The 25876-nt window shown below is 33.9% G+C and overlaps 1 protein-coding gene across 1 annotated transcript in view; it reads right to left on the bottom strand.

The window, feature by feature from the left end:
• Positions 1–25876, bottom strand: part of ADGRV1 (adhesion G protein-coupled receptor V1) — a 778411-nt gene that overhangs the window by 588451 nt on the left and 164084 nt on the right. The window contains exons 35-45 of the mRNA XM_001366741.4: positions 21727–21857; positions 19841–19940; positions 18971–19150; positions 17859–18022; positions 15971–16064; positions 12714–12792; positions 12427–12565; positions 9834–9975; positions 5275–5537; positions 2984–3159; positions 1549–1673 (exon numbers count right to left, since the gene is read on the bottom strand). Of these exons, the coding sequence (XP_001366778.3) occupies positions 1549–1673; positions 2984–3159; positions 5275–5537; positions 9834–9975; positions 12427–12565; positions 12714–12792; positions 15971–16064; positions 17859–18022; positions 18971–19150; positions 19841–19940; positions 21727–21857 (1593 nt within the window). The remainder of the gene's footprint in view (positions 1–1548; positions 1674–2983; positions 3160–5274; positions 5538–9833; positions 9976–12426; positions 12566–12713; positions 12793–15970; positions 16065–17858; positions 18023–18970; positions 19151–19840; positions 19941–21726; positions 21858–25876) is intronic.

Below are 25876 nucleotides of genomic sequence, written 5' to 3'. Positions count from 1 at the left end.
TCCAACTTTTTCCTCTCAGAAGCCTCTAATCTTCTTCAGAGACATAGAGGCAGGGAGTTTAAAACTCTCCCTGGCATAGGCTAGGTAGGAGAAATTATATATCCTCTTTCCTTCTTCTCCTTAAATTCCTTCCCTCTATATTAATTAAATTACCATAAATTTCCAGACTGACTTGGGAATTTTATTTGGTGACCATTTAAAACTAGATTTAAAGTTACAACCCTAAAATTATCTGACAATACTTTGCCCTTCTTAAAAATCAATTTGTGAAATCTTCATTTAGATACAAAAATTAGACATTTTTAAAGTTTGCTATTGCTTTTTTTCATAAAAGGCTGTATGCTCTTTCTTAACCAGACAAATAATTCTGTCCTATAACAAGAAGGTGACACATCTGTAATAAAAGAATAAAGCAGGTACTTACTTACTTAAAAGGTAAAGTGAGGTTATACTTTATATTGGTATTTAGGGTATAAAATTTGCAAGCAAAGTAAAAACCATGTACAATCAATATTATCCTTAAAAATTCTGTAAATTACCCAGAGTATTTTCAAACAATTGCAAATAGACAGGTACTACTATTTCTTTATGAGGCAGTAGTCTGTATTAGAGAGTTCAAGGACATTAAATGCTTATTTTAGAAACAACTGAAAGCAAATTTTATTTTTTTTCTAGGAAAGTGACAAGCTATTCATCAGAAGAGAAATGGGAAAACAGGGTACAAGACATCTATTCAAAAAGATGAAAATAAAAACAGGTTTAAAAAAATCTAGAAGATTGATAATAAGAAGGAAAAATACTTTTGAAAGGGTTTCACTCATAAGTGTAATTACTTTATAAATAATTTTCTTCTTGATTTACCCAGAGACAACAAAGGGCACAAGGAATTTAAAGGGAACAACAAGAGTCTTCTAGCTGCCTAGGAAGGTATGGGAAATTAAGTTTTTTCTTCTCATTAATTCTGCATGTAGAAGGAAAAGATGATAGGCTGATGAAGAGATTTCTAGAATCAACGTGAACAGGAAAGTGTAATAGTAGACTCAGCTGACCTATTTCATACTTAATTGGGACAACTGCTCATAAAATGGACTATTACTCTCTCTCTCTCTCTCTCTCTCTCTCTCTCTCTCTCTCTCTCTCTCTCTCTTTCTCTCTCTCTCTCTCTCTCTCTCTCTCTCTCTCTGCTTGTGTGTCTCCCCCTTTCTGTCTCTTTCAACCTCTGTTTCTCCCTTCCTTTCCCTACCTCCAACTCCACTCCTCCTTTTTGGTCCATATGTGTTAGAGTTGAATTCTTAAGAGTTAAATGTTCTTCAGAAGTGAAGCCATCATAACACTCTCCAAAATAAAACGAGCTTTGGAAACCCAATAGAATATGAAAAGCAATGGAAGAGTTCTAAAGTAGAAATTATAAATTAAAATTTCCAAGCTACTTTATTAATTGCTTTTCTTCAACTTCCAACAAAATGATAAACTGAAGCAAATTAAAACAATAATTTGATGGGCATTTGTGTGTTTTGAGGTTTTGTTTGCAAAAGGAAATGAACTTACTCATGCCAAAGGCAGTTTCAGACACTGTCTCCCACTCCACACTCACAGTTAAATTAAGTCCATTACTCCGGGACACATTTAAATAGATGGTTCTATTAGCTTCTTCAGTGGTAATAGTTGTATCTCTAAAAAAAGAATAAGTAGAATTGTAGAAAATTAGGAAATAATCTCATTTTCATATCCAATGATACTCAATAATTATTCCACAGGCATGGAATAAATAATGAAGTATAATTGAATTGAAACCAAAAGTTTTTTTAGGGAAGCATTTGAATATTTATAAAAAAAGGGTGCAATGATTTGTACACTTTGATAGCAAAAGAGAGGTTCATTGGGATAGTAGAGATCAAGTCTTGGAGTGAGGAAGATTTTGAGTTAAGGAAGACCTTCTAACACATACTGGCTAAGTGACCCTAGCCAGCAATGGAATTGATAGAGGGAGTTTCCTTAATGGGAGTCCATATGCCAGTGAAATAATGGGTTAGGACCACTTCCCTTCTATCTGTAAAAGAACTCAATAAATCCGGAAAGATGGCATAGAAAACATAATTCTAAAATGTTGTTTGTGACATTCAGACAAGGCTGATAATAAATCAATGACTACATTTGTCCAAACCAAGGAATTCTCTTATTTAAGCAGAATGTCTCTCTTATGCTGTCCTGCACAGGAAAAAAAAAATGTGGAATACTAGACTTAAGTACTGTTTGTCTCTTTCTAGCTATAGGAATTTTGGAATAACCAAGACAGTTTCCTCATGGAGACAAGAATACCTGTCTTAAAGCCATAGCCACATTATAGAAGGGAGATAATAGGAGAGAGATATCCCTGGAAACAGGAAGAGGAGTTCAAATCCTATCTCTTTCACATGATGGCTATGAGCTTCTGTTTGCATTTAACATCTCTGGGCTGTAGATGACTCTCTAAGACTAAGAGCTATGAAGAGGATAACAATTTGCATTAATAGAGATCAGTTCCTTATTCTGGAGTTCCCTAGGCTACTGAAATCACAGATTCAGTCTCTATACCCATCTTTACAGAGAGAATTAAAGGAGATAATACCTGAAAAGCATTTTATAAATTGTAATGTGTTATATACATATATTTATTAATGAAATTGCTTATTTTCAAGAAATCAAATGTAGAAAATCTCAGCAGTCAGTGGGAATAATGAAAATATATTCAATTTCAATATATAACAACTATATTTGGCTTAATAGTTGTTTCTATCTTTCATTATATTTTATCAATATTTTAAAATGTGAGGAAAGTCATATTTTCAGTGGGAACATGAGAATGGCACTAATACCATTAGAACCAAATGTCTTCAGGTTATTGATATCCTGAGCCCTCGGAGAAGCTGGAAATCTGTATTTTCTTCACTTCAGACAAATGCTCCCTACTGAATATCAAAAGCTAGAATTTTCATAACTATACCTATTTTCAACTGCCCAAATACTGAACAGACCCAGTGGAGCTTGGTTCTGCAAAATAGTTATGAGAGTTTGGATAGGTGTCCCTAGTCTCGCCCCTCCAGTTGGGTTGAACAAGGTGCAAACAAAATGTTCATCCATCTCTGGTTCTGCATCTAATATGGCAGATATGTGGAGTGTCTGCAAATAAAACAGGAAGATGAAGTCATTAACATACAATTCCATCACAGCACACATACAGAGGGCAAGATATAAATTTTTGACAACAAAATAATCCAGTCTATGGAGCATCTTATTATTTTTTCAGATTCTCATACTGTGGTAGCATATTTATGGAGCTGAAAGTTTTTATTGTCAGAATTTCTCAGGTCTTCCATGTATATAAGTGACAACTACACAGCCAGCTTTTTCTTATACTTAAAAGATCAGGTCAAAGTCCCCAAACTACAATTATCTTCTTCATTATAGGCATCGCAATTTGACTAGTAATTTAGAGCACTTTATGAAGCCTCATCGTAGTGTCAAGATGACCCTGGCATCTCCGAAGAGAAGCCAGAAATGGAAGTTCTGGAATATTCTTTCAAATAAAAAGTTCTTTGAATAGAGTTGTCGTGAGAGAGACAGAGTTTCTGAGAACCAGCATAGCTAATTGTGGAGAGGCTCACCACCAGTATATTATAGGCACTTGGTGATGAATTATCTGAGCACAGAAACTGATGAAACAAAGCCAAGTATAAAATCGTTCTAGGTGGCTTCCTTTTCGTTTCTGGAATAATAGTAGCAAATCATTGCAAAATGGAGCAGACTATTTTTTTAGAGCTTTAGAAAACATTCAAAATATTTAGGCATGGGGTTACTGAATAACAATAATAATAGCTAGCATTTATATAATGATTTAAGATTTTACAAGGCACTTTACAAATATTTTCTCATTTTATCCTGGGAGATAGATGCTACTGTTATTCTCATTTTACAGATGACCAAACTGAGGCAGACTTGCCACAGTTAACTAACTAAAAACACAGAGGTTCTCCTTAGAGAAGAAAACAAAGGAGATGACAGAGCTGCTTTCATTATGGACCCCAAAGCAATAAAAAGCACTATTTTTTTTGTGAGCGCCTTGTTCATCTCATCTTGCAATGCCTATAAGAAGTCAAAGAAAAAGGCCAGCAGGAATATGAAGGCAGCTTCTATGTGAAAAGATGAAGTAGAGAAATATATCTCAACAAGATTCTCAAAACCAAGTGCACACATACATTGCCACTTCATAACTTAACAGCCACAGTGGGAATTGGAAAGGATGGTGAAAATATTGAGATAATATTCAATAAAAGAGACCAGATTATTATAGATTTTATATTTTTATATTATTTATTCATATTTATATTTAATATATTTATTTATATTATTTTTATATATTTTATATAGATATTATAGATTACTCTAGCTGAGAATCAGCTTTACGGTACAGTGGATGTCTACTATGTACTAAGTACTATGGTACAGTAGAGTACTGGAGTCAGGAAAACTTGAGGTCAGGACACAGAATGTGTGATCTTGGGCAAGTCACTTAACTGTGGCAGGTCTGCCTCAGTTTCTTCATCTGTAAATTGGAAATAATAATAGCAACTATCTCCCAGGGTTTCTGTGAGGATGAAATAAGGTGATATTTGTAAAGTGCTCTATAAAATCTTAATGCACTATGTAAATGTTGCCATTTATTATTATTCAGTAGCCATATGCCTATATATTATGAATACTTTCTGAAAGAAGAGAGTTGGAAAGCATAAGACATGGCTAGCACCATATATGTACATTTGTGAATAGGTTATAATGCAATTTCAGAGTGTAAACAGAATATATTTCATTCAAATTCTTCCCTTTATTTGCTAGGCAGCTACTATCATGCATATATAAGATGTATAGTTTATATACGCGCAAGATTGAGAAATATTCTGAAATAAGTCATATTCATCTAATGAGAACCTTACCAAAGATGCATAGAAAACTAAGGCATTATGGAATGGGTAAGTAGTTTTGTTTCATAATGAAACAATATGTAAATGGTGCTTTTTTTAAAAATAGTGCTTTAAAAAGTAGGATGTCTCAAATATAAACAACTATATAAAAATCCCCCTCATTGAAGAGTTCATTTTTACAACAAGCAGGTAGAAACAGGAAAATATTTTAACAAAAATAATATAGTTTCTTTAAATGCTGACAGTTTATAACCCATCTTATTTCCAATCAGATTTCAGGCAGTTAATAAATGTAGTGTTTTATTCTTTACTATACCTTAAATCGAACTCCTTCTTCCAAAACAACATATCCTTTAGAAGGGGTCAGATCTTCAGATGGTTTTGAAGAATTCATTTCGGTTACAATAAATTGAACCGTCACTGTCCCAAACAGTCCTTGGGCAGGCTCTCGAACAATGTATAACACTGCCACGCTTTCCTGTAGATAGAGAGCTGCTGGTTCTCTTAGGAAAAAGTGTTCACTGTTGTTAAATGACAGGACTCCAGGGCCATCATCATTGGCAAGTATAGTAATTAAGGCTGTCAAAATAAAAACAATAAAATGTTTGAAATCAATGTATGGTAGGATCTACCTAGAAGCCACTCAGTGAATATTTGTCAGATTGAAATGAACATGCTCTTCTCTTCCAAATGGAGAAGGGGGGTGGGGGGACCAGAGAAGGAAAAAAGGGAATAGAAAGGAATAAAAAGGAGAGGGAAAGGAGAGGAAGTAGACGTGAATAAATGAATGAATGACTGAATGAAAAAAATTTAAGTGATTCCAACCTACAAAGATGTGGCCTGGGGATACAAATTAAAAGGTCCAGGATTCCTTAGAGTATTATAGCAAAGTCTATGATAATGAGGGACAGCTTAGAGTTGGGAAGACTTGGGTTCAAACCAATATTTGATATTCATTCTAAGATAGAAGAGAAGGGTTTTTTTTTTCCCAAAAGCATATGATAACAGCATGATGGCGAACCTATGACACACATGTCAGCACTGACACACATAGCCATTTTTGATGACACATGGCCGCATGCAGGCTCAGCGTGCCTCAGGGTCTGCCAGGGAGTGCCCACAGCCATGGCCATGGCCATGCCCCAACCTGGCCAGGAGTGAGGGGGAGAGAGGTTTGCTCCACTCACTGGCTGAGGGGGCCAACGGTGTGCGCCAGGTGGCTGTGGCATGTGTGGCTCCCACAGGGGCGGGGCTCCATCTGTGAGCACAAGGTCAGGCAGGCTGGCAAGTGGCAGCTGCTACTCTTGGGGTGCCCCTGGCCCAGCCGTCTGGAGAGGGGCAGAGCGGGATGGGCCTGGGTCTGTGGAAAACTAGGCAGGGCTCTGGCCCAAACTGCAATGGAGGAGTTCCTGGAACCGATTACCAGACACGTTTAGCACCCTGAAAAATATAGCAATGGCTTTACTCACAATTTTTCCCTCTACCTACTTTTGTGAGACTTATTCTCAGCATTAAATAATATCAAAACCAACAAAAGACAGGGGGCAGCTGGGTATCTCAGTGGATTGAGAGCCAGGCCTAGAGACGGGAGGTCCTGGATTCAAATCTAGCCTCAGACACTTCCTAGTGGTGTGTCCCTGGGAAAGTCACTTAACCCCCATTGCCTAGCCCTTAACCATTCTTCTGCCTTGGAGCCAATACACAGTATTGATCCCAAGATGGTAGGTTAGGGTTAAAAAAAAACAACAACAAAAGAAACAGATTGACAGATGACAGTTAGTAGGGTTTGGTTGGGCTTTAAGTGTACAAAATACCAACCTTCAATTGAAGATTTAGTCAATGAAATTCAGCAATAAAAAAGTCAGTAATTGGCCGGTTAGTTAAAGAATTCCCCCTCCCCCTCACTTATCTTAGTTCACAGCACCCCACACAAGTTAAATAATATCAAGACCAACAAAAGAAACCAACTGACAGATGAACAAAGAAGTCGCTAAGTAGGTAAGTTAAATAATTAGTTTTTGGTTTATTAAATTAAGTTACATATTACAATTATACATTTTTGTTATTTAAACTATATATATATATATATTTATATACATATCGCGCAATTATGGTTTTTTCTCAAAGTGACACAACTACCCGAGTTATGCTCGGTTTTTTGGCAAATTTTGACACACCAAGCTCAAGAGGTTGACCATAACTGTATAACATATCTTCTTTAGGGTTATTTACCCTGACCAAAAAATGCTATCTGTTTCTGATTTTGAGCCATTTGACAGCACCAGAGGACTCTGGTGGTTAGAACCAAAGAAAGAAAGAAGTAGAAGCGAGGAGGGGAGGAAGGCAGGGGAAGACAAGAAGAAGGGATAGAGGACAAAAGAGAGACATATGTGATCAATAATCTGGCATAAACACAGGGACAAATCTACAAAGTGAAAACTGAAAAGAGGTTCAGTGACTCAACCAGGAAGATGTGCAGGAAATCTTCCTAAGGACATCAGCCCAAGGTCTCCATGGGCCCAGGGCCTGTCCTGCTGGCCTGGAATCATGGAGCAGCAGAGGCAGGCCAGATGCCTAAGGCCAGTGATGGCAAACCTATGGCACAGGTGGCAATGAAAGCACACAGAGCTTTCTCTGTGGGCACGTGGCCAACCTTCCCCCACCCAAATTCATTATTAGAAAGGCAGAGTGACTCAGACTGAGCTGCTCCCCTCTCCCTTTCCACCATACCAGAGGACATATTTTTCACATCCCCCACCCCTCTGCCCAGCAGCTAGTGGGAGTGCATAGAGGATAAAGTGGGCAGCTCACAGGCAGCAGAACTGGAGGGAGTGAAGTTCTCAAGCCACTCCCCTCCCCCTCTCTATATTCTAAGTCTAAGGCCATTCCTCACTTCCTCAGCCCCTCTGCCCAGCAGTCCAATGAGAGCACTTCCTCCCTCCCCTGTGTGGAGTAAAGGTGGGGGTGGGGCATTCCTAGCACTAGGGGATAGAGGGGAACTGGGGGGGGGGGGCACAACACATGATCTCTAAAAGGCTCACCATCACTGCCCTAGTCTAGTCTGGCCTCATGTTGCAGAGGAAGGTGCTGGACGCCAGTGGTTGACCTTAAACTCCTGACCTAGCCAGTCATCTGAGCCCAGGCCTGAACACAAGAGTCCATGAGGCCCCTGCTTCTGCCCTCCACTGAGAAGAGCACCTCAAAAAATAATCAAGAAACTCTCTAAAGAGAATGAGACTGCCATCATTCACTGGAGAATAGGACAGTTAGAATTTACAGAGCACTTTAAGGCTTGTGAAACCCCTTATCAACAGGGTAGCATTTGATTCTCCCACTTCAGAGACCTTAAGAATAGCCATTTCAAAGCTAGAAGCAATAATACATTTTGTGTTATTGTTATGTTATGTTATGTTATGTTATGTTATGTTATGTTATGTTATGTTATGTTATGTTATGTTATGTTATATAAGTAACAAGAGATGTTACTTAAAATTATTCACATTTTCCTCCAACTTTCTCCTCTAATTAAAGATTTTTTTCACATAAAACCATATGTATCTTATATGTGTATTATGAGAAAAGAAAACAACAAGGAACACAGAGGCAATAGCCAAAGTATTGGCCTACAGTAGAATTTCTTTATTTTCACTTTTTTTTTTACCGATTTCTTATTTTTCCAGAAGTCAACAAACAATAATAGTTCACAACTTTTTTAGCTCACAGTTATGCTATAAGGAACCATGGTACCCTAAATGTTTCACACTAACAACACTAAAGAAAGTTGGGAGTTTCACATTGGGTAGTTTTATGTGAGTTCAAGGTTTGAAGTGTGCTGAATTTATTTTAGCTTTTAACAGATGTTGACAAATTATAAGCATTATACAGTCTTTGAAACAATCTTCATAAAGGTTGCCAAAATTGTTGGTTTGTATGGCTAATTCTATTGCGATGTTAAAAATGTTTCTCGTTTCAGACATTAACTGAAACAAAAATCAAATATCTGTAATATAATGACTTTGAATATCTCTTTAAGATTCCACTGCACTTTCAACCTTATCATATAGCTAAGAATATGATAACAGAAATCATCCACTAGTTTCTCTCCCAGACTAAGCACTGGGCAGCTGAGTCAGGAAGAACTAAATTCAAATCTGGCCTTACACATTTAGTAGCTTTCTGATTCTGGAAAAGCTACTTGTCCTCTGTTTGCCTTAATCCACTGGAGAAGAAAATGGCAAAACCCTTTGGTATCTTTGCCAAGAAAATTCCCATGGATAAAATGGTTCATGGAGTCACAAAGACTCGGACACTACAGAATGACTGAGCAAAAACAACAAAAAATGGAAAAGAAGTTAAAGATTATTCATTACCACCTACTTTGCCACTGTACCTTAAGGACACCTAGACTTTCCCAGTTAACTTAAAGCCCTCTATTTGTTACCTACTGCTCCTAGAATGTAAGCTCCTTTAGAGTAGGGACTATCTCAATTTTCTATTTGTAGCCCCAGGCTTTGTACACAGTAATCTCTTAATAAATGTTAATTCATTCAAGCAACTAACTTCATAAATAAAACTTGAAAAATAAAGGAAATTCTAAATGCAATCGAACCTTTTTAATAACTTTCCATTTTTTTTGGCACTCTTCTCTCCCTATTTCTCTCAAGTACATTGGCTCATACTGATCCAAGTACAAGAGTATATATTTTGCACTGTGAAGTCTTACTTAAGTATTTTTCACTCTAGACAGAATACAAAAGTAGACCAAATCCTCTAGTTTTGCCTAACCTTTTTCACCATCCCATTCTTGCTTTAGTTTAAAATAAATGTTAGCAAGAACATGAGGGGAATTTTTATGAGAAAATAAGATTTTGTTACCTGTTGTATTTTCTCCCAGCTCAAGTCCAGGAGAGGGGTTAGTTAAAATCACCAGAAAATTCTCATCTCCTTCAGGAATTTCATCATCAAAAATTGTGATCTCAACATTTTTATATCTTTCTCCATTGGCAAAATGAAGAATCTGCTCACAAAAATAGAGACAGTATTAAAATCAAAAGAATCAATATTTGACATAAAATGCTTGGTCAGAAAAAACACATTAAGATGGCTTGCAACTGAGTGTTCACTTAATGATTCTGGACTTCATGGAAGGAAGTCTTAAGCTACATCTAATATTTGGTTCAGAACAAGTCTTCTTTATAAGGCATAGCATCTAATGACAACCCTACCTTCTGAATTCTCAAAATAATTTATTTGGTCAAATCTTGATTTCAAATCCAACCTTAGATACAAACTAGCTGTGTGGCTCTGAATAAATTACCTAATCCCTTGGTGCCTCAGTTTCCTTATCTGTAAAATGGGAATAAAAAAAAACAACACCCTATATACCCAAGATTTTTGTGAGGCTCCAATGAGATAGTATTAGTTAAGTGTTTGAAATCCTTAAAATGCTAGCTAATATTCTTATTAATATTTTAAAACTGAACTTCAAAGATAGCATAATCAAGAAAGTCATAACCAACATTTAATAATAAGCATTCTTTGTTAAGACTGCTATCACTTGTTATGAATTTTATTTTAAAATTAATTGTAATATCACTTCTTGGCTAAAAGCATTTACATAACACATTTCTTACAAATCCACATGAAAATATTATATTAAAATCATCTATTGGAAAAAATGAAACCTTTAGTAACCTTTTTTTTTTCTGATTCATTACCTGCTTAGGGAAGTTCAAGGCATTAAGATGATAAATAGGATGCAGTACCAAACCTCATGGAATGTACAATCTACTAGGGCTTATAGAATGTGTACACAGAAAAATACAATACAATGTAGAATTTAACTACATAAGAAGTGCAAAGTTCTATAAGTTCAGATGAGTCCTTGATAAATAAGTTGGAATGGTCCTTATTGATGTAAGGGTCTTTATCTGCTTTCAGAAGATGTCAGAAAAGCGCATCAGTTACCCTCAAAAGCATTCAGCTATTTTGGAAGCCTCCATAGAAGTAACTGAAGCACAAATAGTGGAGAAAATCTCAGGTTAACATAATTTCATGGTAAATAACTTGAGGCACAGAATGGATTAAGACCTCTGGAAGAAGGAAGAAGGAAGATCCTAGCTGGAAAAGTCAGGCAAGAATTAATAGATTGAAAAAGGCTCAAAAGCTACAAGGGAGGTCATTCATATAAGGGTCTTTTCTTCTTTCTGTAATTTCTTTGGGGTATATAGACCTCAAGATAGTACTGCTGAGTCAAGGAAGATTAACAGTTTAACAGTTTCAGGAATATAATTTCAAATTTCTAATGGTGGGACCAGTTTACAGCTCTTTCAAAAGCATCAGTGTGCCTGTTTCACAACAGCCCCTCCAATTACTGTCATTAACTTTTTTTTTGGTCAGTATTGCCTATCTAAAGCCCTACTTTCAAATTTAAAACTTTCAAACACTTAAAAAAAATAAAGCATGACAAATCTCTATGGCAAAAATTTGAGAAACCTTGAAAATAAGGATGATTTTTTTCTTTGCTATCATTTTCTGAAGTTACAAATATCACAACTTTTACTGTATCTTCCTCTCCACTAAAATCAACATTTGCTATATAGTTCAGGATTCAATAATTCTCACTTGACCAAGATAATATAGCTTTCTAACTAGATTCCTTGTCTCTAGTCTCTCTCCTCTCTTAACTCAATAATGTTTTAATCTAAAGACTGAAAATGTCACTCCTATGCCCTCTTTATGTTCAACTACTCTAGAACCTGTATAATAAAATATAGACTCATTAACCACATTTCTGGCTTTCTTCAATCTGACTCAGAACTACCTTTTTTAGGGTGATTTTACACTATTTCTATTTATCTATTTTTATTTCAGCCAATATTCCCTTAATGTCATCCTTTTATCCCCTACCTCCATGCACTGATGCAGGACTCTGAGGCCAGCTAGTGCAGCATGCATATATAGAGTACAATAGGGGAAACATAGACTCTCTAGATGCAGCCAATCCCATTTGTGTATGGCTCTGAGTATTAGGAAAGCTTTTTTACTTATGGCAAAGGCTGGCCTTCTTAAAACTTCTACCCATCACTCCAGTCCTAGTAAGCTATAAGTTCCCCAAAGCTCCTCTCACAGAAAGTTTTTCACTCAAATGTGTGTTGAGTAGGGTCAGGGAAGGAGGTCAAAGTATTCAAATGATTTTCTTCACTATAGCACTTAATCTTATGCAAAAATACTTTTTTTCACTGATAAGCAAACTGGTTTAGGATGAACAGAATATAAAATAACCTGTTTCAAAATACAACTTTAAAAAAATAGAATTATATTAGGCTCATTTTATAAGAGAAATTATTATAATTAAAATTAAATTAATACTCAGATTTGATTTTAAGATTTTCTCCCTACTGGGCTTACACTGTCATGACCTCAGTGCAGTTTTCAAAAGTAAACCATTAATGATCTTGATTCCTACCATTGGAGTAAAGTTATAATCCATTCCCAGTTGTGCTTCCAAATTCTGTGCATACACAAACAAGGACACATGGCCAAGTGACCCTCCACCCCTGTGTGCCTCCAATGTTAAACTTCCTTGAGATTCCCTTACTTCAAGCCTAAAAATAAAAAAGGAGAACACATGCATTTTCTTTCAAGTGTGCTATTAATGATAAAGTTAAGAAGCTAATTTATTTGTATAAAATCACATATATTCATAAAACAATTAAATGCATATAAATACTGCAATTCAGTTAAAGGAATTACCTGGTATTTTGCCATTCAATCTTCCCTCTGGCTCCATCATTAGCATCAATGATAATCTGTGCTGTTAAGCCTTCTGAATCTAAAAAGGAAAACAAATACCAGTAGTAGGATGATGACAAGAATAACAATAACTAACACTTACATGTTTTTTTATGAGATTTACAAAGCACTTATAAATACCTCATTTTATTCTCAATGCAACCCTGTCAGGTAAGTGCTGTTTATCATCTTCAAGATTAAGAAATTAAAGTTGACTGACTTGCACAGTATCAAAGTGAGATTCAAACTCAGATCTTCCTGCCTCCAAGTCTATTCTGTTCACCCCACCACAAACCCCATGTGTACTCACTGTATTTTGCAATATACAGTTCTGATTTCTACTGTCTCAAAATATTACAAAGAATTAGATCACTGTTTCAAACAACACACTACCTAGAACTCAAGATATAAATTTTGACAACAGTCAGCACGTGATCCTGTGAAATGCCTGGATTTGAAATTCAAATTCCAGACCTGAAAACTTCAATAATGCAAAGAAGATTGGCTGCAGAGTCAGAGGACCATGGAAAAATCCTGTCTCTGACACTTATTTCCTACATGATCTTAGACAAGTCACTTAATTGGACTGGGTTTCTGTTTCCTCCATTGTAAAATAAGAAAGTTGCACTAGATTGCCTCTGAAGTCCCTTACAGCTTGATGATGATCTTTCTGGGACTTCTATTTCCTCATCTATGAAATGAGAAATCTGAACAAAATTGCCTGTAGGGTCACTTTCAGCTCCAAGTGCTATGATTTTATGAAAATTAAGGAGCAGGATGTAGAAAATATGAAGAGTTGGGGAACCCTTATTTTTTTATAACAATTGGAGAACCACGTGGAAGAAAAAAGCAACACAATTTAGTTTGTTTTGGGGTTTTGTTTTGTTTTATTTTGAATGAGAAAGATTTTCTAAAAATAAACTCTTCTGACTTTTCAACTAAGAATAGGTAATACAACTTATTATGAAACATAATAAGTATTTTTAAAAATATAGTTACCTCCTCTCAAAATATTGCTAAGAGCTAAGAAATATAAAAAATCCATTTAGAAGCCAAAATTGGTATTATAATGGCAATGTGCTTACATTCATATATTTTATTTATAGGAAAATCTCTCACGTGGAGCCTCTTTATTCTAATTGTATATGTGCTTCTAATGTGCTTAGTTATCTAGTTTCCAAACCTGTGCTTAGATTAGATAGAATGACAGAAAAGAGTTGAAAGACCGATATATAAGGAAAAAATGGAAAACTCCAAAAAAGCACATATTGGAATTTAAAAAGCAGAGTAATATGAATCTATGCAGCATGGGAATGAACAACAAACCCTCACTATAGGCTGCTTTCTATTAAGCAACAGATACACTATATGATGTTCATAATAATAAGTTTTTGTGTAGAGTTTATTACATTAAAGAAGGAAGTGAGGTCTGTAACACATTTAAGAAATACATTCCTCCATATGGTTAAAATGATGCTTTCATTCGTAAATGGATATATAAGCAACTGTTGGGAAAATTTTGCTATCCAGAACAACTCATTCCCCAAAGATCTCTAATTGCTAAAAATTTATATCATTACCAGTTAACTGGTAATAGAAGATAGAAAGAAAGTGGTTCAAGTGGTATGGTTATGGTGGAAAGTGCTCTGAATTTGGTCAGAAAACCTAGGTACAAACATTGGTTCCAGTATCAGGTATGTGATCAGGGTCCTATCTCTTTACTTCCCTGGGCCTCAGTTTCCTTATCTGTAAAATGGAGACAGTTGTATCTGTCTTTACTACCTCATAAGACTGTTATGGAGAAAATACTTTGTGGACATTGAAATTAATTATATAAACATTATTAACTCTGAAATGTTTATTATATGATTAATCTCTATTCTTAATCTCTATTCTCAACTACTAAAAGAGTTTGAACTTTAAGAGACTCCATAGCAGACTGACATAGGAAATCATATTCTCTGGGCTGCAACTTCAGCAATCATTACATTATTACCTTTTTGGGTAAAAAAAAAAAATAAAGTCCAAGGATAGAGAAACCCCCCTCAATAGAGATTCTTAATCCTTGACATTAGTATGGAATAATCCTGTGAAAATAGTTCTTAGCTAGAATGAGCAATAATAATTCAGAATAGAATCTGAAAATAATTGGATGAAATGGGATCCTTTGGAGGAGAGAGAATACCTTCCCATTTGTAAAATATATATATATATATATATGTATATATACATATACATATATATATATTAGATCTTTGTAGCCATTAAACTACAATAAGCTGAAAATAATTATTTCCAAACAGATACTGAAAGAACCTAGAAATTCTACCTCTGATCTAGAAATAGTGCTTTCTCTTTTCTAGGCATTTATTTAGTCATCCTTTGTATCTGGTTTCTCTCTCTCTCTCTGCTAAAAGAGCTCACCTTGTTTTCCAGTCAAGGAGAGAAGAGTGGCCTTAACTGGGGGCTCCTGTTAGTGTCAGTCTACTGTGATTATTTCCCTTTTACATTTACATTTTCTGTAATCACATTCTCTTCCTAATTCTACTATACTTCAGAAGAGTTAATGTCCAAAGGACTCTTGTTAGCTAGGCTGAGTTCAGTTGCATGTTTTCAAGCTTCTAAATATTTAACAGGAATTTGTCATTCTGTAATCACTTATATTTTAAACAAATCTTAATCTATATAAATATGCATAAAGATTTACCTTTCAGTCTGTAATGAATTAAGTGAATCATTTCTAAAGGCATGCAGAGGAAAGATAAGGGAGAAAGGTTTAAAAAAAAAGAAGCAGAGATTATAAAAAGATCACTGTTTGACAAAAAAAGATAGTGAATTATGATCATTTGCTCTACAAGAGCTAAAAAGAAAATGAATTAACTGAATTTAAATTGGTAATAAGACATCAACTGCCATATGCAAACTAAAGCTCTGATTATTGCTTGAGAAAAACAAATTTACATTGGTAGATAGACAAATATGAAAATTATGCATAAAATGATTGACAGGTCAAGAACTTCATAAAATTAAAATGTTTATTATACTATCCAGTATTAGAAAATCATAAAATTAAAGAAAAAACTAACTTATCGAAGCCTAAAGGATTATTTCTTTTTTGTTTGTTCTTGACATCACACAATGCATTACAACAAACTCTAGTGACCAACAGAAAATAAATTAATTTGTATAATGCTAAGTTAAGAGTAAGAAAATTATACCTAGTCTCGGAGGGAATGAAGTCTGAGGAGCCATGATAAGTTCAACTGATGTTAAATTGACCAGAAAGTATTCTTCTAGTTCGGGTATGTCATCCTGCAAAAAGCATACACATTAGTCTTCTCATTATCCTCTCAAAGTAGTTTTGCCTGTCACAGGCTGTTTTATAAATTGTCTTGCTGATGTTCATATTAAAATAATCTTAAGGGAAATCTAAAGTTACAAGCATGAGATGGAAAAGACATTTGCTTCATTCTTATGTCCAAAAGTATTCATGTTAATCCTGGTTGATAGATGCCAATCAGGTCAAATAAGTATTATCAAAAATATCTCTAAGTTAGGATGTTCATAAAAAGTTTTAATGGGAATGAAAGACTGGGAAAACACATCATTCTAAATATCTATGCACCAGAGCCATGCTAAATATCCACCACATATCCCTGATGGAAATGAGCTCTGGTTCACACACAAGGGAAATGGGAGACATAAGGTCAGGTACAATTAAAATCAAATAAGAGACCCACAAAGTAAAAACATATTTCTCATTTTGCTTGGTTTTGACTTAATTTAATTCAACATCATTTATTAAGTGCCTACTATTTGCAAAACTCTGTGCTAGAATGGGCAAACAAAGACAAATATGAATATATCTATAGGGAAAAAATTCAGAATTGTAATAATCTCCACCTCTTAACCAATGCTATGGACCTAGATAAGTTATTGAATAATGGATGAAAAACAGAAGTAATTCCTTCATCTCCACTACCAAATGTTTTCTATCAGAAGACTTCTATGTTTTAATCAGTAATTCAGAAGCAAAAAGAGGTCAATACAATTCAGAGAAAGTAGTGAAAGCAGATTTATTGTTCCAACAGCCAGGACTTGGGAAGCAAAAGGAAAAAGTTTAGACTCCATCTGGACAAATCCTTAGAGACTTGTAAGACATGCTGTAAATCTTAGCAAATGCCATTTCACATGCAGAAAAAGAATATATAAAAATGTTATATCTTATAGTTATCAAATATATGATAATAAAACTATATTATAATGTTAAAATGTCAATTCAGTAAAAGAATTACCAGTGGTTTCTGATCTTTGATACTTTTCATTTATCATTTTATAAATTGAATATTCTTAAATATAATATCGATAATATGTCACTTCAAGGTTTTCACATCGTTTTATACATATGAACTTATTTGAATTGATAATATAATCATGATTTGATAAACATAATGCTGAAACAGTCTATAATTAGGAAATGATAATATTCAAGCTTTTTTTCTCAACAAATAAACTCAATTGCAGATTATGATTCCCCATGTTTGGAATTCCTTTTATATGAAAATGAAATCAGCTTAAGATGTCCCATCATGCAACATGGATCAAGTATCAAATTTATATAATAAGCTTCCAATGGTACTCTATTCTAAACATATACTCTTTCCTATATTTTGTAAGGTTTTCTAATGAATCAAATGAGACTCCTTAGAATCCAGATGGACCACATCTTTTTAAAAGCCATTGCCCACTTCTCATGGAAGTGTTCAGTAATCAAACTAAAAATAAACAAAACAAAGAAATGTAAGAAGTAAAGTAATTTAACAAGGCCTCTGGAATTGACATTAATACAAGTTTCAAATTTTGCATGAAATCAATGAATAACCTAGTAGATTATGGAAAAAGAAAGCATGAAAGAAGAAGAAAGCTAGAAATATACATATATATGCACATATATGTGTGTGTGTGTATATATATATATATGTAACTTTATTTGCTAAATGAGTAAATGTAGCCAGATATTTCTTGCTAACAATAGTTCTAATTTTCCATAAACTTCGTAATTCTAAATTGCTTATCAAAATATAGCATTATCGTAAAGAATTTTACCTCTAGAATAGTAATATTGATGGCAGCTGATGTTTCCCCTTCCCTTAATATCAGGTAGCCAACCACTGATATAAAATCAACTCCAGGTTCTGCTAAGTTTCCATCTGTCTGATTCTTTAGACTAAGCATCCCAGGAACGGTAGCATAAGTGACATTAATAATGCCTAGGTGTATGGATGGAGAAAATAAATTTTCATTATTAAAGATTTTAAATTACTATCATATGATCGTCTTTGCCCTAATACTCAGACGCCTATATCTTTTCAGTTTGAGCTTTACTTTGGTCAAATTCTCTGTATTTTTAAATATATAAATTTCTAAAGTTCATATAAGGAAGTGAGTAGAGAACAAGCCGGCTTCTCAGTCTTGCTTCTGGCACATACTGGCTAATCCTAGGAATAAATTACTTAGCTTCAGTCCATTAAGCAATCCTCTAATACTGTAAGTTGCAGAACAAACAAAAGAGGAAATTTCTTCTCCATAAGTCCCCATCAACAATGAAAATACAAGTCTGGACCAAACAAATACACAAAAACCCTAACCGTGCTTATGCACCATAGGTATTTAATAAATGTTTGTTATATTGAACTTATTCATAGGATCATAGCCCTAGAATTGGAAGCAATCTCAGAGGTCATAGAGTTCCACTCCTTTGTTTATGGCTTGCCCAAGATTGAAGCATGCTTGAAATTAAATGCAGGATTTGGACCCTGGTCCTCAAACTCAAGAGCAGTTCTTTACGCTATGCCATGCTACCTTTATAAAGAGTATTCATTTTTAAATATTCAATTATCCTATAGCTCTTAATGGTGTTTGGCATTGTTAACTACTACTTCCTTGAACTTTGTATTCTTTTGGTTTCTATATTTTTATGTTTCTTTCTGCACTTGGCTCATTCTAATTTTTATTATTTTATTTTCCTATGTTTACATCTTATCTCTTCCTCTATGATATTATAAATTTTTTAAGGGTAGAGACCAAGTCTTACTTAACTCTGTACCTTTCCTAGAATTCAGCAAGATACATTTCACTTAATAAATTGTTCAAATGAATGCTGAATTAAATATTATAAACAGGCCAAGAAATCTCATGCTTTTTGAGGTAACACAAACCTAGGGATCCAAATTCTCTGTTGATGAAAAGCTGGATAGTTAGGTTTGCTTCTTGGACCAAAACAAATCTTGAGGAAGGAGCAAAATTTAAAACACCATGTGGTTCATCGCTCGCCTCTACTGTCAATACAGCTTCATATCCTTGACTGTCAATTATAGCCATTCCTGTTGAAGAGACTCCTGGAAAAATTAACAGATAACATAAGAAGGTTTGCTAATGAACTAGCATCATTTCCCAAGTTCTTGACATCTTTCTTCCATTCTGATCTTTATGCTTAAGTGGCTAGAAATTATTTTTTAAAAAAGAGAATAATTTTCTTCTCTTCTACATTCAACATTCTTCATTCTTCTACATTCCTTCTCATAGAATTCTATGGATTAGACAATGGAAGCCCCATTTCTCACATAGTTAAACATGAATTTTTCACTAGGTCTTTCTATTATCACAACATACAATACAATTGCAGACTATACAACAGAATTCAAGGGTTAAGCAGCAGCAATCCTCTAAATGAAAAAAAAAGAAGCTTTTATATTCAATTTTGAGGTAATTGGACTAATATAGAAGCAACTTCATGAAAAATCTTGTGACTTAGATAGTAGGAATAGGACTGCTTCATTTTCAGAGAAACAAATAGCATTAAGCTTTTGTGAATTTGAGATTGGCAAATATTTTCAAATTGTTCTGGATTCTTTCTACCAAAAGGTTCCATGCCTCCCTCCAGTCTATAAAAACAGAAAGTTTAAAAGAATAATCTAAACAATTGATGATAATACTTGCTTTTTGCTGACAGGGATGATGACCATTGCTATTTTTTATAAGAGACTATTAAATTACAAGAATAATCATTTGATTGGAGTCTGCATTACCTCGTGTTCTGACATTGTACAGAATTATTTGATATTCTTCTTTTTCCTCAGGAATATCATCATCCAACAAATGCACCAAAAAAGTTTGGTTCAGTGATCCCTATTCCATACAAAGAAAAGATTGATAAATTATCATAATCACCATTGAAAACTGGCCCTGTGCCTACTATGTATAGAGTCTATACAGTTCTAGGTTCTAGAAACACAAAGATATAATATTTGCCTTCTTGGAGGTTGAAATTTAATTAAGGAGATATGACATATGAAACCATAATGCTGTTCTGTCCTTAGACTCTCCACCCTTGGACTCCTAATGTTCTAACTGAATATACCACAGTCATCTGCTATATCTAGAATAAATTCTAATTCTGCTTCATTTCACCCAATAGCCATCTTCTCACTTTTAGTCTTGCCACTAGGTTAAAATACTTTGATGGTTCCCTCCCTGCCCCAGATCCCCAATAAAGGAATCCTTTTAAGGATCTAGTTCTGGATACATAATTAAATCAACTCTGTCATAGCTCCTGGAAAAAGTATGTAAATCTACTCCCCTATGGCTATACTAACCATCTTTGTGGCTTCGTTTTTTATTTTTTGTTGATGTCCTCTATTTCTTGAATAATCATAGCACCCCTCCCCAAGAGCTATTCCATATAACAAATAGTATTTTTTAGAGAGGAAGCAATATCGACAAATTGAAAAAAGGCTGAAAACATGTGCAATAAATAACACCCATGGATCTCCCACCTCCATGACAAAGTGGTTTGGGGTTTTCTTCTCAAATCTCTTCATTATAGTCCTGGCTTGATCTTTATAATTTTGTTATATATAATTTTTATGTTTTGGTGTATATTTGCTCATTCTATTTACATTCTTAGAATTACTGTGTGCATGGTTTTCTTGACTCTACTCACTTCAGTATGTATCAGTTTATATAGTTTATTTCATGTTTCTCTGTAATCACCACACATCATTTCTTACAATGTTACAATGTGATAGTATTTGATTACATTTGGTTACCACAATTTGGGTGGCCATTCTTTAATTGATGGGCATCTACTTTGTTTCCAATGCTTTGCTATCCCCTATAATGCTAATATAAATATTTTGGTGTATTTATAGGTCCTTTCTTCTTATCTATGGTTTCTCTGACATGTAAGTCCAGTAATGAAGTCTCTGGTTCAAAGGAAATGGATATTTTTAATCACTTTATTTGTATAATTCCAAACTGCTTTCTAAAATGATTGAACCATTTCACAGTCTACCAACAATGTACTATTATGCTTATCATTCCACAACCCCTCCAACATTGACTGTTGTGATTTTTGGTCATTTTTGCCATTCCACAGAAGTGGGGAAGACATGAAATGTAACAAGTCACAATTAAAATATGTTACATTTTTATCCCAAATTTAATGCCTTCTTGTAAATGGATGCTTTTATTTGAAAAGTCTGAAAAGATATTAGGAAGACATGAGCACAAAGTTAAGAATGGGCCAAAAAATTATGCTAGATGTCACATAGGCATTACACCTATTATATATTTCTGTGGAAATGATTATCATAACTCCTTCAAGTTTTGAAATTCAAAGGAAAAAAAAGCAAAAACTTATCTTGCAGTTCCAAAACAACTTACTATGTTATAGTTTGGGGGGAACAAGAGGATCAGTCAAGCCTATGTGATTTCATTTCATTAAGACTAGACTGTAGAAGCCTTAAGAAGAAAATGACCCACATAAAAGAACTCTAGAAATCCTGTCTGAAATAAATCTTCCCCATGGTAATGAAAACGAAATCTATGAATTTCCTTCTCTTTGTTCCTGTCACACATATTTGGAGGGAGAAGAGAAAATCATATTTTTCTCTAAATATTCATGGAAATTTACCTCAAGAAAGAAGATTTCTCCACTAAAATTAGCAAAGTTATGCTCGAGATGTTGGCCAATAATCTTCCAATTAACTGTAACATTTCCTCGACCAGGGGGTGTTCTTATGACATGAAATTCCAAATTCTCTCCTAAAAATGACAAGGGCTAAATTATATTTCCTAAATGGAATATCACCTTCATAATTTTACTCAACACAACCACAAGGCCCAGACACATCCTGAAATTCTATCATTATTCTCTTAAACATTATACAAATATTTTGTTATAATTTGCTAAGCTTTTTTTAAAAAAATGCTTATTGCACTCAGTGACAAAAATGTTATCTAGGAATTCTTGGTGCTTCCAGTTATTTCACCTTCAGGAATTGTGATACTTTAAATGCCCACACAACGCAATGTATGTACCTATACTTTAACATTCCAAATGCTAAGATGGATTAATACTCTATGGACAAGTTCTATACACTAAGTCAATTCTCCATTTAGTCATCACAAATTCCTAACACTAAAATGCAAAGACCTTTTAGGCATTACATATATGAAACACCTGAAAGTCACTTCTCTTTTGAATTTAACTTATACAGTATCATGATTTACATTTTTAAAATAAAAGAAAGATATTAAGATACTCATGAAAACTTTGATACAAATGACCAGTTTATATAGTTTTTGTAGCTGCGTTATCACCAAGCACTGTTTTGTAGGATTAGAGTGCATGTGAGCTAAAAGCAAAAGCAACTTTTTGGAGATCATAGAGATCTTCTAGGGAACAGCACTAAATATGTCTACTAAAGCCTTATAGCATCAATAAAAATTTTAATTCATAAATTTTAAATGATGATGGTACTAATAATATGAAATTAAACAAGTTGTTTAAAATGAATTTTTTAAAATAGGAAAAACTAATTTGAGAAATTAATATATAATGAGTTATATAGCCTCATTAAACTTTGATAGTATATAAAATATATACATATATTTTACACATATATGTACCTGTTTATATAAGACATGATTGATATCATATGGCATTTTTAATTTTAAAAATTGCATATGTTTACAATTACTGTCTTTTTCAAATCCTTTAGGAAACAATGAATGTTACTGTTCAATTGTCTTATGATCAATAGCTTAACAAGCCACTGGTTTTTCAAAGTGTAAAACTGGAATCCTATTTCTATTATCAGGAAAAAAATTTCTAAATATGAATGTACTAGGAGAAATGTTTTATTAATTTAGTCAGTCAATAAACACTTATTGCTTACTATATATCAGGCACTGTGCTAAACACTATAAATAAAAAGACAGTCCCTGCCTTGAAGGAGCTCACTATCTAATGCAATAGACAATAAGCAAACTATTTGTACAATGAGCTATATACAGGATAAAAAGGAAATAATTAAAAGAGGAAAGACTGAAGAATTAAGAGGGATTTAGAAAACTTTCCTGTAGAAGATGGGATTTTAACTGGAACTTGAAGGAAGTCAGGGAATCCAGGAGGCAGAGATGAGGAAGAAGAGCATTCCAGGCATGGGGGACAGCCAGAGAAAATACCCAGAGAAAAAGCTGAGAGTTTACCTTTCTTCATTTCAATTAATGGGAAACAAACAATTTAATGCATAATTAATTAATTGGTGTTAATTTCTATTATACAATAATATAATAGATAAATATAATTAATTAATTAAAGGTAATTATGAGCAACAGAAAGTAGAACAAGACAAAAGCATCTTGTAGCTTATAATGCCTGCCTATGGCAACTGGAAGTATCTTAATTCAGTAAATATTAGTATATATAAGTAATGTACTGGGCTTACCATTATTAAAAAATGAGTAAGCCATAACTTCTTTTGAAGCACTTAAAATTTTTAGGGAGAGTTTTAAAAATATACAAGTATCTATCATATATTAATGAAGGAGTAAACATTTATTAAATATCTGCCAAGTGCTTAGCACCGTGCTAACAAGTACTTTACAAATATTATCTCATCTAAACCTCATAAAAACCCTATTGTCTAAATGAGAGCAAAAAAGAGATTAAGTGACTTGCCCAGGTCACACAGCTAGTAAGGGTCTGAGGCCAGATTTGAAATCAAGTCTTTCTGATTCCAGACTCAGGCTCTATCCACTGAACCATTTTGTTTATATTGTCTCATTTGGGTTTGTCAACAGCTCTGTAAGGTACTATGAATTATGTTTTGCCTATTTTACTGATAAACAAAAGCTGAGAAAGATTTTCCCAGGCTCATATAGTTGGTAAGTATCACACTTAAGATTAGAACTCGGGTTACCCTTAGCAATCTATTCACCTCATTTTACTGCAGTTAAGATTGAATAGAAGTTGTAAAGGGTTATAAGATGATTTTCCTTGTTCCTTCCATCATTACATTTTCCTATTGATAGAAACATGCTGTTTACTGGTTGTCTTTTGCAATTTTTTTTGTATTCCCAGTCCTTAGTCTAGCACACAATAAGCACTTAATAAATATTTGCTGACAGTGTAGAAGACAGAATACAACTAAATTCAGAAATTATATCCTCACACAAACCTAAATAAGAAAACTACCAGTGATTTCGCAAACAAAAAAAAAAAAACCTAAAGCTGACTCCCCTTGCAAATTATCCCCACTAAATACAGTTTGAGAAACCCTCTTCTACATCATTCTTGTATACAAATTATGAAAGAAAAGCACATTTCCTTTCACATTTTTGTGAATTTGGGACTTCTGAAAAGGTAAAGTACATCATAGAAGAAGAAGAATGGAGGAAGAAATATCATTCTCAAGGAGTAAGTTTTACGAATTAAGTATGACTTATGATGGTGTCTCTTCTGGAAGCCTATGTAAATGGTGACCCCTAATTGTGCTTCATTTGGGAGAAAAATATTAGTATATAAAAGCTGTTCACTGAGTGGCCAAAGAATGTATAAAGGCAAAGATTGAGTCTAAGATGGGACATTCCATTCTCCAAAAGATATGGCAATAATAATAACTTGCATTAATATTTCTTAAACTCCTTGGGGACAGAAATAACATTCACAGAAATCAAAGAACCTTCTAGCACTTGCAAAAATGATGAAAAAAATCTAAAGGAAAAGGGAGAGATGACTCCTACTTATTAATAAAAGGGACCATTTTCCTAGGAGATACTCTATTTTCTGAATCCATAAAGTCTCCAATAAGAAGTATCTGCAGGATTATGAAATAGATTTTCAGACATTCAGATAATCTGCATTCGTTTCAAATGTTAAAATACAAAGTGTTAAAAAATAAATAGTACCACTATACTCAGAAAAAAAATGACAAGAAATCTAAATTGGCAAGATGGAGACTTCTAATTAAATATATATGTTCTTTATCTCCCACCCCTTCCCAGTTGGTTCTCCTCTTAAATAAAAAGAAAATGATAGATTAATATTTTAGAAACAATTATAAGTATATAAATAGTTCGAAAAGAAATTTTCCATGAGAACAATAAAGATTGAAAAGTTAAGGTTGTTCCCAGTTACAAAGTACCGAAAGTGAGTTTAAGGAATCACATTTCAAATGTCAAGGGAAACGTGCTGGTGTGCAAATCTTTGCTTGGAGTTGATTCATGCTGTCTCAAAGAGAAGTGAAAATTTAAAATCCATCGAACATGACATGATGATTATGATCCTGCAGAGGCCAGTGACTGAGTTGAATTCTTAACCTTGATTTATAATGAAATCCATTATATATTGTTTAAAACCATACTGAAATTCATTCTACCATATTTCTAAATTCCATACATTAAGTTTGAAAGAAAGTAATATTCACCACTGTGCATCGCATCAATTGCTTTTGTACAAAATACAGAAATAAGATTCAACATGATTCAATAGCATTTTATACAATAAAAAATTCCTTCCCATGAATAAAAAATTCAAACTGAAGTTGAATGTGCACTATAGTTCAAGTATTAAATCTAATCATATAAATGAAAGACCAATGTGAACAATAGAAGCAATGTTATCAATGTGAGTGGCCCACATGACTCAAATTTCTACTCAATTTGATCTGCAGTTATCGCAGTAGAATCACCATGAATCTATTTCCATCTCTAAAAAGAGTTCTATACATCTTCACTTGTAAACTCACATTAGATATGTTCCTCTATGCATTATTATA

This window comes from Monodelphis domestica, chromosome 3, assembly GCF_027887165.1.
Source record: "Monodelphis domestica isolate mMonDom1 chromosome 3, mMonDom1.pri, whole genome shotgun sequence".
NCBI lineage: Eukaryota > Metazoa > Chordata > Mammalia > Didelphimorphia > Didelphidae > Monodelphis > Monodelphis domestica.
This window is presented reverse-complemented; position numbering and strand designations above follow the sequence as displayed.